The sequence below is a fragment of the Ipomoea triloba genome, chromosome 10 (assembly GCF_003576645.1).
Source record: "Ipomoea triloba cultivar NCNSP0323 chromosome 10, ASM357664v1".
In the NCBI taxonomy this organism is placed as follows: Eukaryota; Viridiplantae; Streptophyta; class Magnoliopsida; order Solanales; family Convolvulaceae; genus Ipomoea; species Ipomoea triloba.
The window spans coordinates 3213926-3229244 of NC_044925.1; the positions used below are offsets into that span (position 1 = coordinate 3213926).

The following is a 15319-nucleotide window of genomic DNA, read 5'->3' on the forward strand; positions in this document are numbered from 1 at the left end:
ATGAAAGGTCAGGGTACAGTATGAAAAATCGGTTATACTTCATGGTGCGGGATGACACTTTAGTAGCAACAGCAGCAGCAGCAGTAGCAGTAGTAGCAGTAGCAGTAGCAGCAGTAACAGTAGCAGTAACAGTAGCATCAGTAGTAGTAGTAGCAGTAACGGAAGAAGAAGATCTGTGGCGGTGGTTGGAGGCGGACGAAACTGCGACGGTGGTCGTGGCGGAAGAAGAGCGAGAGCAAACATAGAAGGTGACCAAAACCGCCGGCTCAAAGCTCCATTAGAGCTCAGGCCGGAGGCCGGCGGTGGAAGCCGAAGTTGAGCAGCAGAGAAAGGCGTTTGGTTTTAGAGAGAAAAGGGAGGCAGTACCATATAAGTATATAAGAGCATTCACAATAAATCATTTTGAAAGTTTTTTTACAAGTTTTAATGTCCATGTAGATGGGCAAATTATGTAGTGGACCCAGTCCACCTTGCAAGGTGGACCTGGGTCCAAAACTACGTCGTTTTTGTCTTCTTCTTCTTTTTTTTTTTAAAAAAAAAAAATTTAATAAACATATTGCTGAATATAGAGTTGTCAAAAAATGTGTGAATGTAGAGGTTTCAAAGTGTGAATGTAAAGTATAGAAATCGTGAATGTAGATTTATGATTGTGTGAATGTAGAGTTGCCCAGAAATGTGTGAATGTGGAGGTTTCAAATTGTGAATATGGAGTATAGAAATAATGAATGTAGAGTTATGCATGTGTGAATCTGTAATAGAGTTAAGAAGTTCTAGCAACTTGTAGCCCTGTAATGTGTGAATGTGGAATATAGGACCTGTGAATATAGAGTTTTGAATGTGTGAATGTGGAGTTTACAAATTGTGAATGTAGAGTATAGTGTATGTGAATGTAGAGTATAGTTACTAAACATATAATCTTGTAATGTGTGAATGTGAAGTTTACAAATTGTGAATGTAAAGTATAGTGTATGTGAATATAGAGTATAGTGTATGTGAATGTAGACCCAGGTCCACCTTGCAAGGTGAACCTGGGTCCACGGCATAACAACCCATGTAGAGGAGAGAATGACAAGAGAGAAGATATTGGATTATTATATTGCAGGAGGTATTTGTTTTTTGTCTCCTTAGTGGGCCCTACCAAAAAAAGAGAAAGTTGGTCGTGGTGCGCGTGCACACCATACGCCAGGCTGGGCGCACAAAACAGCTTCCTAATTTTTTTTTCTTTTTCTTTTTCTCACATTTCCCTCTTTCCTCTCTCCTAGACAACCTAAAAATCTCACAAAACCCCCCAACAAATGAAGATGCTCTAAATACAAATGAGTTTTAATTCTAATATTAAAAAAAAAAAAGAAACTTCTTATTTTTCTAATTAACTAAGGCTAAAAAAAGTATTCTTTATTTTATCATAAAGCTTGTAGTCTTTATTGAAAATTGTATTATGAATAAAATTTATGGTCTAGATTGCCCATAATAACTCTCGTTGTTAACAACCTAACTAAATTAGCTGGAATTGCCAACAATTTTATTACTTTTTGTATTTATGTATTATTGACAGCTAATACAATAGTTGATTTGGTAATGAATTAATAAATAAAGTTTACGTAAGAGAGTAAAAAATTATGTACAAATTTTTGTTTTTTTGTGTTTAATATTATTTAATGGAGTTATACTACATTTATTTTTAAAACATACATTTAAATGTTCATAAGCAATTAATATGCCATTACACAATTAAAATTTTATTTTATTATTCATTGAATTTAAAAGAAATTAGATGTTAAATTAACTACTTTATAAACCATCAATAATCTCTTGTTATTATCGTATCTACCTGTTAATACGAATTGTCACATCTGGGTAAGAGATGAATATTGAGAATGGAAGAGGTGAACATTGAGAATTAAAGAGGTAAGTTTAGAGGAGAAAATATTGATACTTTTTTAAAATAAAAGATAAATTCTCTTATGAGAAATTCGTAAGATACGGATTTTTCTTTATAAGTATTACATTTTTTCATATAAATATTAATTTTCATTATAAGTAACTCTTTAATTTTTAATATTATATTTTTTATTTAAAGATATTATATTTTTTTTTTATCAAAAGTATCACATTTTATGTCATTCGTATTACATTTTCTCACATAAATAACAAGTAAATAATTTATTCATGATTAATATTATTCTTTTTTTTTATATAAATAACTATTCAACCCCACTATTTATTCTTGGATTAATATTATATTTTTCAAGATAAGTATTACATTCTTATTATGACCTGACCTGTCTCACAGGAGGCTCACTCCTAAAAATAAAAATAAATTATGAAGGGACAAATGTAAAATGGAAAAAGGAAGTGGAAAGAGCAATACAACGATTTGCTCATCCAAAGAGTAATAAAGAGAAAATGAGAGGTATGGTTGAGTACTTGAGTAAAACAGATTTTTTTTTTTAGTATTACTGACTCTGTTACAATGTAGTATCTGTTCATAGTTACTATCTCAACCTACTGAAGCACGTCAACAGTTGCCTCCACTGAGTAAAAGAGACTTATTCATTCTTAATCAAACGTGAAGGATTTGAACCTTGCCTTTGGGTATGGAGCCGCTTTAAATTTTCATACCAACTTACAATTCAACGAAGGGATTAATAAAAAGAATATGAAGGGTACGGTTGATTGGAAGAAACTCATTATCCTTATCTAAATGTCAAGGATTCCATTTTTGGCTTTGGGTAAAAAGCAGCCTTAAATCTCTAGACTAACTAACAATTCGATGAAGAGATTAGTCATTGTATTTGACGGTAGAAAGTCTGGATACCCACAAAAGATGAGAAAAAAGTAGTAACAAAAAGCAATTTTATGAAATATTTGGTGCCATGTGCAAATGACGTCCACACAGATCTTCACCTTCAATCCTTCATATCTGCATGGCGCACAAACTGAAAAAGCTTTTCTTCCTTCTCTCTCTCTCTCTCTCTTTGTTGTTTTCTAAAACTTTCGGTTACCTCGTTTTCATGCCTCTGATCTCTTAGATCAGCAAAATACAACCTCTTCCTCGTTCCATTTATATATTATTTCTTCATCCTCGAGTCCGTACAAAATATCTGTAATCAGCCAACTTGTCTTCTCTGCTTTCCGTTACTCCCTCACCTATAAACTCATATATGGACCGAGCTTGTAGTAATATCACTCTCAGATCACCATTTTGCCTCGCAATTGTCGGTGCTGGAGATGGAATCGACTGAAGACCGCATTCTACCCTCACCCGATTTGGTATCTTCTTTCAACTACTTTTCATTGCCCATTTTGATTTCTCATAAAATTTCCTTGAATTTGAGTGATTTTTGGGTTTTGGAGAGATTTTTATTGGTTTTCGGTGGGGATACTTTGAGGTTCTCAAGCATTTTTACTTAAAATTTGTATGTTTTTTTTTTTTTTTTTGGGTCTAAATGTCTGCTCATTTGATTCTAAGAAGATTTATTGACTTAAAACTATTCAAAAATTATCATATTTTAGCTAAGCAATTTCTAAAACTTACTCCAAGTTATATGGTTTTCCTTTTTTATTTGCAATTTTAATTTTAGGAAGTTCTTTGGATCGAAATCTTGAGCCTTTTGGTGATTTGCTTTTCCAGTAATCCTGGCTCTTCGTGGGAGTATTAAATAGTTGTGTACTGTGTAGCTTGGCCATTTTTGTATCGTGTACACTAGCAACTAGCAATTAGTTACTTTAATAAGATGTACATGGTGGGCCACTTGGATTTTGATTTTGATTTCTTCCCTCTTCCTGGGGATCATTTCTTTCCTCTTCTGACTTCTTTTTATGTTCACTTTTGTTTTTGTTTTTTTAACTGATCTTGTAATTAATTAATTGTGTTTTATCAGTTATCCTTTAACTAATTATGACTTGCCTTGCTTTTATTTGTAAAGTGTGAATAAATGCCTGCACTCTTATGAGTAATGATTTCTTTTGTTGTTATCTCAGAATGAACTTCAAAGCACAGAGATGCCTGGTGTCCAGTGTGACCATGATTCTGTTGTACCTGCAACTAGGCTGGAGAGGCTTTTGAGAAATAGGGAATTAAGAAAATCCAGCAGGTCTCTTCATTCAAATGAAGGGGTAAGAGATGGTTGTGTACCTGATAGTGAGAAAAGGCCTCAAAAGGAAAATTTTCTTGAAGGAATTGCAGCATCAAAAACACCTGGTGATGTCAAGGAAAGGAGAGATGGATGTTCTCAGAAGCAACGGTTATTAGTGGTGGCAAATCGCTTACCAGTAGCTGCAACAAGACAGAGCAAGGAGTCATGGACTCTTGAAGTTAGTGTAGGAGGCCTAGTCAGTGCACTTTTGGGTAAAAAAATAACTCTTTCTTCCCATTAGTGAAATTGCTTTGGAAATACCCACCTTATTTATTATGACACTGATTATTTTCATGAAGGTGTTGCTGAAATTGAAGCAAGATGGATTGGGTGGGCTGGTGTGAATGTACCTGATGAAGTTGGACAGAGATCACTTTCCAAATCTCTAGCGGAAAAGGTTTGTAATATCTGTCAAACTAAAACTATCATTAAGTAAACCTCCCTGCCAGCATTGAACTTTTCCATATTGATTTTTATTTCTAAACGAGACATCTCTACATTTTCTTACCTAATCTGGAATGACTATAACTTACCCATTCATACTACCTTTTTCTTTTCTTCTCCTGACAAATAGAGGTGTATCCCGGTTTTCCTTGATGAAGATACTGTTCATCAGTATTATAATGGTTATTGCAACAACATATTGTGGCCTCTTTTCCATTATCTTGGACTTCCACATGAGGATCGCCTTGCAACCACACGCAGCTTCCAGTCTCAGTTTGCTGCATATAAGAAGGCCAACCAAATGTTTGCTGATGTTGTTAATGAGCATTATAAAGAGGGTGATATTGTGTGGTGCCATGATTACCACCTCATGTTTCTTCCCAAATGTCTAAAAGAGCGTAACAATGAAATGAAGGTTGGCTGGTTTCTTCACACACCTTTCCCTTCCTCTGAAATTCACAGGACACTGCCTTCTAGATCAGAGCTTCTGAGAGCTGTTCTTGCTGCCGATTTGGTTGGGTGAGTATCTTATTTCCTAAGCTGCTTTCATTATAAAGTTCCTGTTGTGTTCTCTTTTCTCTAAAATTGTATGCTCGTACACATAATTGCTTTCTTTAGTTTAGTATGTCGTAAATTAATTGATTCCAAGACCATTTTTTCTATATGGACTAAGTTTTTTTCATGAGTACAACAGTGATACTTTTAGGAAAAGAGAAAATAAAAAGAAAAAAAAGAAAAGCATATGGATAGTCAGATTTTGGTCATACACACTACACATTGGCACATTTAGCATTGATATTTGGGTTGTATCTTCATTTGAATGACATGCATGAGGTTACAAAAGCAAAGATAGCAAGCACAAACTTTGAGCTTTTTCATACCATGCTTATTTACAATTGGGATACTTAGTCATATAGTTCCTTCTTCTTCTTCTTCTTTTTTTTTTTTTCTTTTTCCTAATATGGGTTTTCTACTTTTCTTTGTTAATTTTCAATTCTCTACCTACCCAGTTGTCTGAGAGTTGAATGCCAAAAGGGCATTTCAGAGACTCAGACACACAGATCATAGGTCTACTTTATATTTGTTGCTTTGGTGCTACTAATGGTCCAAAATTTCAATATTTGTCATTCCAGCTTTCACACTTATGATTATGCAAGACATTTTGTTAGTGCCTGCACTCGTATTCTTGGACTGGAAGGAACACCTGAAGGGGTGGAGGATCAAGGAAAGCTTACTCGAGTAGCTGCGGTACTACTACCTACTTCCCTGTGTTACTATGATAATATGCAAAACCATTTGGTTCTTTTGCTTTGGTACCTTTTTTTTTAATTTTTATTATTATTATTATTATTATTATTATTATTATTACTATTTTTAATTTTATGAGGCTAACATTAGCATTTAATGAAATCCTTGGAAAAAGTTTCCTATTGGGATAGATTCTGATCGTTTCATTCGAGCACTTGAGCTTCCTCGTGTTCAGTATCACATCAAAGAGTTGCAAGAAAGATTTGCTGGACGAAAGGTTATCTCCCTACTAAAAGCTCCTTAACTCTAAGTGATTGTAAACTATTTCAGTAATGTGTAACTTCAACTAGGGCATTTCATTAATGTATCAATGAACTCTTTTTCTCAGACTAGTTCAATGAATTAATCATTTTTGAATATTAAAATCCTCCACTAGCTGTTATTTGCTGTGTGTGCGCTCAATTTTGAAATTTAAGGAAAGAAAATAAAATAAAATAAAAAAAGGAAAGGATACCACTGCATGGTTCATTTATGTCGGTGGTTATTTATGTTGAGGAGCAAGAACTTAAGTAGTGGTGCTAACATGTGGTTTCATTCTATTGGAGTTAGGAATAGTCTTGATATAATGTTATTTGTAATACTAAAGTTTATAGAGAAGGAATTTCCATAATATACTTGTCAGTGTGGGTTGTAAACTGTGTTCTTCCAGTCGATTTAAAGGATAAAACAGCTTTTTATGATCTCTCTTAGAAATTGAATGGTCAGTGAGGCCCTTAAATACACAGAGCAGATGGCGAAATTAAGCCCTTGAAAAGTTTGGATCATGGATCTATTCATGAATTCTTACTTGTGACTTATTTTCAAGCTTTTCTATTACTGGCTCACCTGTGTTTTGGTGTGAATCATTGTTCCTTCTGCATAAGCTTTTTCCCACTGTAGAACTATTTTGGTGAAGCACTTGTGTCAGCAATATGCCGCTACTATCAAAGCGACATGGTGTCACAATTAGAAATATTGACATTATGTATCATTTCTCATTCACCTGTTGTCTCATTTTACAAAATTAAAAAGCCTATTTTGGTAAAGAAGTTAAGCAGTGTCAATGGAGTAAAATAAATGAAGTAGTTTGGAATAACAAAGTTTATATCTTGACTATATAACCAAAATTGGAGAATAGAAGTGATAAATTTGTTTGCGTCAGATACATGGAGCCATGACTTGAAACTAGCCAAATATCTTTTATTTTATTACCCCTTTGAGGTGGGCAGGCATGAATAAGTATAAAGAGTCCACTTCAGAGAAAATGGTGTGTGCCTTAGAAGGTGTTTGCTTTCTCTAAGCACCTTGAGGCACTTAGTTCCTCAAAACATATGGTCTCTCCCTATAAAGTTACATTTGGTTTTTATTTCTGAATTAGGGATGTTTCAAGGAAGTAATCTGTTACTACTTGTGCTCTGACAGGTGATGCTAGGGGTAGACCGTCTTGATATGATTAAGGGAATTCCCCAAAAGATCTTGGCCTTTGAAAAGTTTCTCGAAGAGAACCCTGACTGGCGGGATAAGGTAGTTTTGCTGCAAATTGCGGTACCAACAAGGACTGATGTTCCTGAGTGTATGTTCTACTCCTTATTCCTTTCATTTATTGCCTATGATGGTGATGTTCTTGGTTCTCTGTGATTTCATTTTTATTTATTTTTCTCCAGAAGTAAAGGATGAAGTAGCTTATAAACCTTGGGTTATTTATGGCTGTTCAGTTCACATTAAAAAAACAGGGGAAAAGGAAAATGTTTCAGAGAGAAAATCTTTTCCAGTGTAAAATTTTTTCTAATGTTTAGTAAGTATTGTTAGAAAAAGTTTTCTGTCTAGGTTCAGGTGTTCACTTACAAGGAAAGTTCTATAGGGAATAAATTTAAAATTTAAGGAATAAATGTTATACCTTTAATGTCAGACAAAAATAATTTTTATAAACAAATAAAAAGGCAACAAGTCTAACTGATTGGATTCTATGCCATTTCTTTTCAGTCAAACTTATAGAAGTTATTATTATATTTGCGGTTTGCAATTTTTATTTCACTTAAAGTGTCTCAAGTTATTCACTGAAATCTTCTCTTTTTCCCTTTGGTGAAATACTTGAAAATGAAACTCTGTACAGTAAATCTTATCTTTTTAAAACATTCTTTTCTAAATTCTTTAAAACTTCCAAATAATATTAAAGCTTCCTATATGAATAATATGTCACAGATTTGGAAATTAATTAAAGCCTTGTTTACAAAATTTCATAAATACTAAGGCACAATCCCAATACTATGTTGAAGATAAATATAAAATATAAAATAGTACATGTATATCCTAATTAATAGCTTATGTTTTTAGTTAAGGTGGAACAGTTTCAATTTTTAATATGCCATCAGCATCAAACTTTTTAAAGCGAAAAAGCGCACTAAAGCGACGAGGTCGGGCTTTGCTTTAAAGCGAAAGCGCAAAGCAAAGCGACGCTTTTTCATGTAAAGCGAGGCTTTAAAAAATATATATATATTATATAATCAAAAACTCCAAATAGTCACATAGTAATGCAAAATAACATTAAATAAGAACAACTATAGTCATAACATCATAATAAAACAAACTTTAGTCATCAAAATAAGGTCACTTGAGCCATTTTGTCATCAAAATATAACATATTGTCAATCATTCATTCATTCAATCCTTCAAAGTCATTTAATCCTCCATATCAAACTCATCTTCTTCATCACACAAATCCAAATTGTCAAATTTGATAATTCCATCCTCCTCAAATCCTTCTTCATCATCTTCATCCACTAGTCTATACTCAGAAACCTTTTCCTTTCCCTTAGACCTTGATGAACTCCCAACCTTCTCTTTTCCTTTTGAAGCATGCCTAAGAGAATATGGAGTTTCATTTGCACCCGAAAATTTGGCAATTTCATCCCAAGTCAATCCATCCCCATCTGTTTTCAAAAAAAAAAAAATAAAATCCATCCCCATCTTTGACTACGCGAGTTGTGTCTTGCGTCTTTGCGACTCGCGACCCGACCAGGTTATTAGGTTTAGTTGTTTTTTTTTTCTTTAAACTTATGACCGTTGACTGCGCTACACATGAAAAAGCACGCTTTTCTGCGCTTTATCGCTTCACCGCTTTATCCAAAAAGCCCACAAAGGCGCACGCTTTCTCATATTCGTGCGCCTTGCTCAAGCGAGGCCCTCAGCCAGGGCTCGCTTCGCTTTTGCGCTTTAAGCGCAAAAGCGCACGCTTTTAACAAGTTTGATCAGCATAGACAAAAATGTTTGGGTTTGAATTTCATGCACTACCTATCATCAAAATATGTCTGTGTGACTGTGTTTCGCCTATCAAAAAATATTGGGCCTGCAAGTAAAGGCACATGTTGAAGATAAATATAAAATAATAAATGCGCATCCTCACTAATAGCTTAAGTTTTAGTTGAGAGGGAATGCATACATCAATAACGTTTACCAAAAATGTAGAGGAAGATCTTAGTTTTTTAAGGATAGATAACATTTTTTTTTGTATTAGCAGCTAATCTGATAATGTTAGGTAGATTACTAATGTTCTTGATACTCTTTTTTACTTTCTACTTGTCCTTCCCTACTATCAATTTTGCTTTCTTGGTTTGGCAGATCAGAGATTGACATGTCAGGTTCATGAAATTGTTGGACGCATTAATGGAAGATTTGGAAGTCTTACCACCGTTCCGATTCACCATTTGGTTTGTAACTTTTGACTACCAGACGTGCTTATATTACATATTGTAGATTGTAGATAGGGACATAGAGGGGCTTACGAGTTACCACTTATCAGAGGTCACACATATCATAAACATTTTGGGTTCTCTTTCTCAAGTACTTGCATTTTAATGCTTATCTTCATATCTTCTACTTGCGTACATGGTATACCAGCCATTTATTTCTGGCTGTTGCAAATGTTCTGCTCTATAAGTAGTAAATATTAAAATTCTTAGTGTTGTTTCTTTTACATTTGCAGGACCGAACTCTGGACTTTCATGCATTGTGTGCATTGTATGCAGTGACTGGTACTAATTTTCTTATTAATTTCAATTAGTAAGAATGTAAATACAGTCCAACTTAAGAAAACAAAGTATCAAACTCCCTTAGAGACTTAAGTTGATTCAGTTAAATATTTGTTTAAACTATTATCAACTCTAAATGATTATATTATACAAGCAGCCAAAACAGCCAAAATAATAGAGAAGGAAATAAATTATGAACAGATGTACCAAAGCTGCAGCATATGCTTACAAGAGAAGCTAGCTCCTACTAGTCCTTATTGTTTATGAATTTGGGCAGATGTGGCTCTTGTTACATCTTTGAGGGATGGGATGAACCTTGTCAGTTATGAATTTGTCGCCTGCCAAGCTTCAAAGAAGGGGGTTCTCATTCTAAGTGAGGTAGGTATCATTTTTCCCTTTCTGTAAGATCTTTAAAATTTCATTTTTATGTTTCCTTTGTTTCTTGGTTACATGATCTCAGTATTAAATGTCGCATAAATTGCCACATTTCCACTATGTATATCATGTAAAAACAGATTCCTATAGCAAGGGCAGGAAGGTGATTATAGATCCTTAAATATTTATGAATTTGCTATTCGGCATTTGAAGAGGCTTTGGAATAGACTCAACAACATATTAAGGCTTGTGAATTAATTACATCTATGCTTCACAGTTTGCTGGTGCAGCACAGTCACTTGGTGCTGGAGCAATTCTGGTAAATCCATGGAACATTACTGAAGTAGCTGCTTCTATTGGTTATGCTTTAAAAATGCCAGCCCACGAAAGAGAAAAACGCCATCACCTTAACTTCATGCATGTCACAACTCATACATCCCAAGAATGGGCTGCAACTTTTGTTAGGTACGCCAAAAAGGATTGCGACTAATATGCCCTATTCAGTAGCAGTCTTGTTGCTTTAAATGCATCAACAATTGATGACTAAAGTTTTGGGAATAGTAACAGGATGATGCTTATGAAAACAAACCTGTCAATAGTTTTTGTAAGTAAGCTTTTTATAGATTCTGATGGTACTTTTTTCTGCATTGTAGTGAACTCAATGATACTATTGTTGAAGCTCAGTTGAGGACCAGACAAATACCTCCTCCACTTCCTACCAATGCTGCTATAGAGCGTTATATGCACTCAAATAATCGATTGCTTATACTGGTAAACCTTTTTTGCCTCTCTTTTGGAACTTTGTTTATTTTTCTAAGTTGATGGCTTCATCCAAATGATTGTGTTCTTTAATGCTGAACTCAACTGTCAGTTGATACTGGAACTATTTACCTTGTAGTTCCAATGTGATATTTAACTGTTGATCAATGAGAGATAGGCAAGAGTTTCAGCCAAAAAAAAAAGTTAATATACTGTAGTGAAATGATTAGTATGAGAGACAAATAACTTAATGGAAGAGTTCTTGCATAATTCTCTGATGACATTCTTGTCTGTTATAGGGATTCAATGCAACGTTAACTGAACCCCTGGATTCCCAAGAAAGAAGAATGGATCAGTTAAAAGACATGGAGCTTAAGTTGCATCCAGATTTAAAAGAACCATTAAAACGGTTATGTGATGATCCAAAGACAACAGTCATTGTGCTCAGTGGCAGTGACAGAAATGTTCTTGATGAGGTTTTTGCTTTTGGATGTTAATGTTATTTTATATTTTATATTTGTAGGTTAATGCTTTTTAACTTTATTTTTCCCTGCAGAACTTTGGTGAATATAACATGTGGTTAGCAGCAGAACATGGGATGTTTTTGCGTCTTACTGAGAGTAACTGGATGACAACAATGCCAGAGAATTTACACATGGATTGGGTTGACAGTGTGAAGGTGTGTTTATAAATGTTTAACAAAGTGTTCAATTGTTTAAATTTGTAATGTTCCTTATATTTTGTTTCTTGTATATCCTAATCTTCAGCATGTATTTGAGTATTTCACTGAGAGGACACCTCGCGCTCATTTTGAGCTTCGTGAGACATCACTTGTATGGAACTATAAATATGCAGGTGATAATCTATCTCCACCCATCTTGCAAAAATAGTTATTCATTAATCAATGCGTATTAAAAATTTTAAACCTCTATTCCTGTTTGTTGACCATAAGCTCAGATGTTGAGTTTGGGAGGCTTCAAGCAAAAGACTTGTTGCAACATCTTTGGGCAGGGCCAATTTCAAATGCTTCAGTAGATGTGGTTCAAGGTAGTCGATCTGTTGAGGTCCGAGCAATTGGGGTTACCAAGGTTTGGCTTTTTCCTTCTTTTTACTTGTTTTGGGTGAAATCGCCTTTCAGAATGTCATTTAATCTGCATGAAAATGAACTGCACTGAATTGCCGTTTATGCTATACAGGGTGCTGCAATTGATCGTATTTTGGGAGAAATAGTACATAACAGTGATGTGAAAGCACCCATCGATTATGTCTTATGTATCGGTCACTTTCTTCCAAAGGTGTGCAAGCTTACACATGCTATAAACAATTATGATCTTGTTAAAAATGCTAATGACCACTTTTACTCATTGATGATTTCCCAAATTTCTATTCCATATTTGTTAGCTTGCAGACCTCCAGAGGTAAAAACTTGAAGGAGTGTTTCCTCTTTTGTTTTTTACATAAAACAACGCGATGACGCTCTTAACTGTTGGTTACTATTTAAAAATGGAAACAAGAAATTTGTGGCACTTATAGAACAAAAGAAATTTATCTGGCTGCAGTTGATTATATTGGAAATGGAAACTTTTGCTTACAATTGAATCTTGTGATTCAGGATGAGGACATTTATACATTTTTTGAGCCAGAGCTTCCAGTTGGGCCATCTGCAAGTGCGAGGGTGAAAATGGGAAACCCCATGAATAAAAATATTTCAAATCATTTATCAGGTAAAGGCGGGGTTAGGGAGCCATGCAACAAAAACCTGGAGCCCTTTTTAACTTCAGAAAAGAGGTTCAACAGTGATGAAGAAAATGAAAATTGGTGGTCTATGATGCGCGAGAAAATGACACTGCATGAAGGGTCATCGGTTCTTGATCTGAAGGGTGACAACTACTTCTCTTGTGCAGTAGGCCGGAAGTGCTCTAACGCCAGATATCTTCTCGGCTCATCTGCTGATGTTGTATCTTTACTCAAGGACCTTTCAGATTGCTCGTAGGGGAACATCTCTGCTGCCTTGAGTTAAGAACTCATTCTCGAGTTCTCTTTGACAGCTTCACCCGCCATGTCTGTACAGAGGTAATGTAAACCTATAACCTATGAGGTAATATGAAATCATTGGGGAATGAAAGTTGAGTTTGCCTATCCATGCCAAAACCATCTCCAGGGGCATTTAACGCGCCTTTCTCTTCGAAGACTTTAAAACGTGTTTAAAGTTTGTGCGACTTTAAAACGCGTTTAAAATTTGTGCTGTGCATCTAACGTTTCGTTCAATTTGTGTATTGCAGAACTAATAAGAGGCAAGCCTATGGACTTAAGTGCCAGAATTAAGTTGCTCCAACAAGGCCGGTTGTATTTATAGGATATTAGGAGCTAAGAAATAGGGATAATGCTACCTTTCTGCTGTAAATTATACTTAAGAAAAGTTGTGTTGAAGCATAATAGCTAGTTTACTTAGTACCAAAACTCATGCATAGTGCTTTAACTCCTTGCATAATACCTAGTTTACTCTGATCTTTGTTGATTATGGGTGTTTGTGATTTGATGCTTTTATTAATAATTTGTAATTTGTCATTTAATTATTCCTCCAAAAAGTAGTTTTTAATAATTTGTAATTTGTAACTTGTTTAATCTTACATTTTTTTCCTCCAAAAATTCATTATAATTCACTATTCTTATTTTACAACAATTCTTCATTTTTATGAATATAATATTAGTCCGAGCATCGTACGGGTCAATAGCTAGTTATCTTTTATTTTACTCGAAATGATAGGTATATAATGCATTAAAATAATCTTAAGAGTTAATACCATTTCTTGTCCTAAATTAATGTGGTAATTCACTTTTAGTCTCGTTTTTTTTTCAAATGATTCCCCTTTAGTCTCGTTTTGTAAAATACAATTTCGTTTAGGTCTTTAATATAATTGTGAAAATTTATTTTAAAAAAAAGTAAAAGTAAAAAGATAGTTGGTCAACCCACTTTATACAAAAACGATCGAAATGTCCTTTATATTTAACGACAATTCAACAATTTTGTTGACAGGGGATAATAGCAATAGTTATATCATCGACCCGTGTCTATTTACATACTAAATGTTCACAATTCAAATTGTGAATATGCAGTATATAAATTGTGTATTTTGGACGCAGGTCGATCCACAAAATAATTTATCAAAGACAGGTGCTTTGAAAAAGGACTAAAGTGGTATTAACTCTAATTTACCTATAAATCTAGTATGAAATGGAATTAACTCTAATTTAACTCTAATCTTAATTAAAACACAACCATATAGACATATAGTAATGTTTTCAATAATTTATAGTTACAATAAATTATACATTTAAAAAGAAAAAGAAACAAAAAATTAAACAGTAAATATCATAACCATGCGCCTTGGCCGATATATGGCGTTTGGTTTAGGTGATGTTTGGAATAATTGTAAATTGATAGATTTTAATAATACTAAGTTAATGTTTTAGGAAATTAAAATCATCAAATTAAGTCTATTTCTTTATTTTACAAAACTAGAATTTTCGCCCGTGCGTTGCACGGAATAGATTTATTATAATATTTTAAGATGAATTGATATACAATTATATAAATTAGTACACCTCGAATATTATATAACGCAATTGATGAAATTGGTTGGATTGATTATGTTTTCTGATGTTTTCCATGCTTGAATTAGAGCAAATAATTATCTAATTACCCGTGGGATGCACAGATAAATTTTTTATTATATATTTAGATAATAAAAATAAAGATGAAATTATAAAAAAATTCTAATATTGAAGGTGTACATTTATTTTATTATAAGATTAGTGCAAAAGTATTATCTAATTAATTGAATAATATATTACTTGTTTGTCTACAATTATCTTAAAAAGATCGATATGTAATATGACTTATGTAATTATATTATTACTAAAATAAATATGAAAAAAAAGAGAAATAATTTAATTATAATTATTATAAAAATAAATTCAAAGACCAATGTTTAGCTTAATTACCATAATAATTATTAGGTAATTATTATTAGTCAAGTACACTAATATATGTGCAATTATATTTTTATACCTTAAGTATATTCATTTTCACCATATCGCATTTAATTTTTTTCTTCTTCCTCAATATTTGAATGAATTTATTGTAATTAATTATAAAATATCTAACAACTCATGTTTAATTAATTTATTTTTAAAGTTTTTAAAAGGAAAGTGTAATTAATTTTTTTTTTTAATTTTTAAAAATAATTTTCAGTCAATTAGTAATATCATTTTCCTTTTTCAATT

General features: G+C 33.4%; 1 protein-coding gene across 1 annotated transcript; it reads left to right on the top strand.

Annotated features, from left to right (window-relative positions):
* The first annotated feature begins 2784 nt into the window (after positions 1 to 2784).
* On the top strand, positions 2785 to 13605 carry LOC116032833 (alpha,alpha-trehalose-phosphate synthase [UDP-forming] 1-like). The gene is made up of 19 exons (XM_031275556.1): positions 2785 to 3273; positions 3985 to 4351; positions 4439 to 4536; positions 4714 to 5102; positions 5717 to 5831; positions 6007 to 6108; positions 7293 to 7443; positions 9489 to 9577; positions 9853 to 9901; positions 10176 to 10276; positions 10551 to 10738; positions 10927 to 11044; positions 11332 to 11508; positions 11589 to 11711; positions 11800 to 11887; positions 11990 to 12120; positions 12229 to 12327; positions 12645 to 13105; positions 13315 to 13605. The coding sequence occupies exons 1-18, from the start codon at positions 3232 to 3234 to the stop codon at positions 13023 to 13025; spliced, it is 2808 nt and encodes a 935-aa protein (XP_031131416.1). The 5' UTR covers positions 2785 to 3231; the 3' UTR covers positions 13026 to 13105; positions 13315 to 13605.
* The last annotated feature ends 1714 nt before the right edge of the window (positions 13606 to 15319 follow it).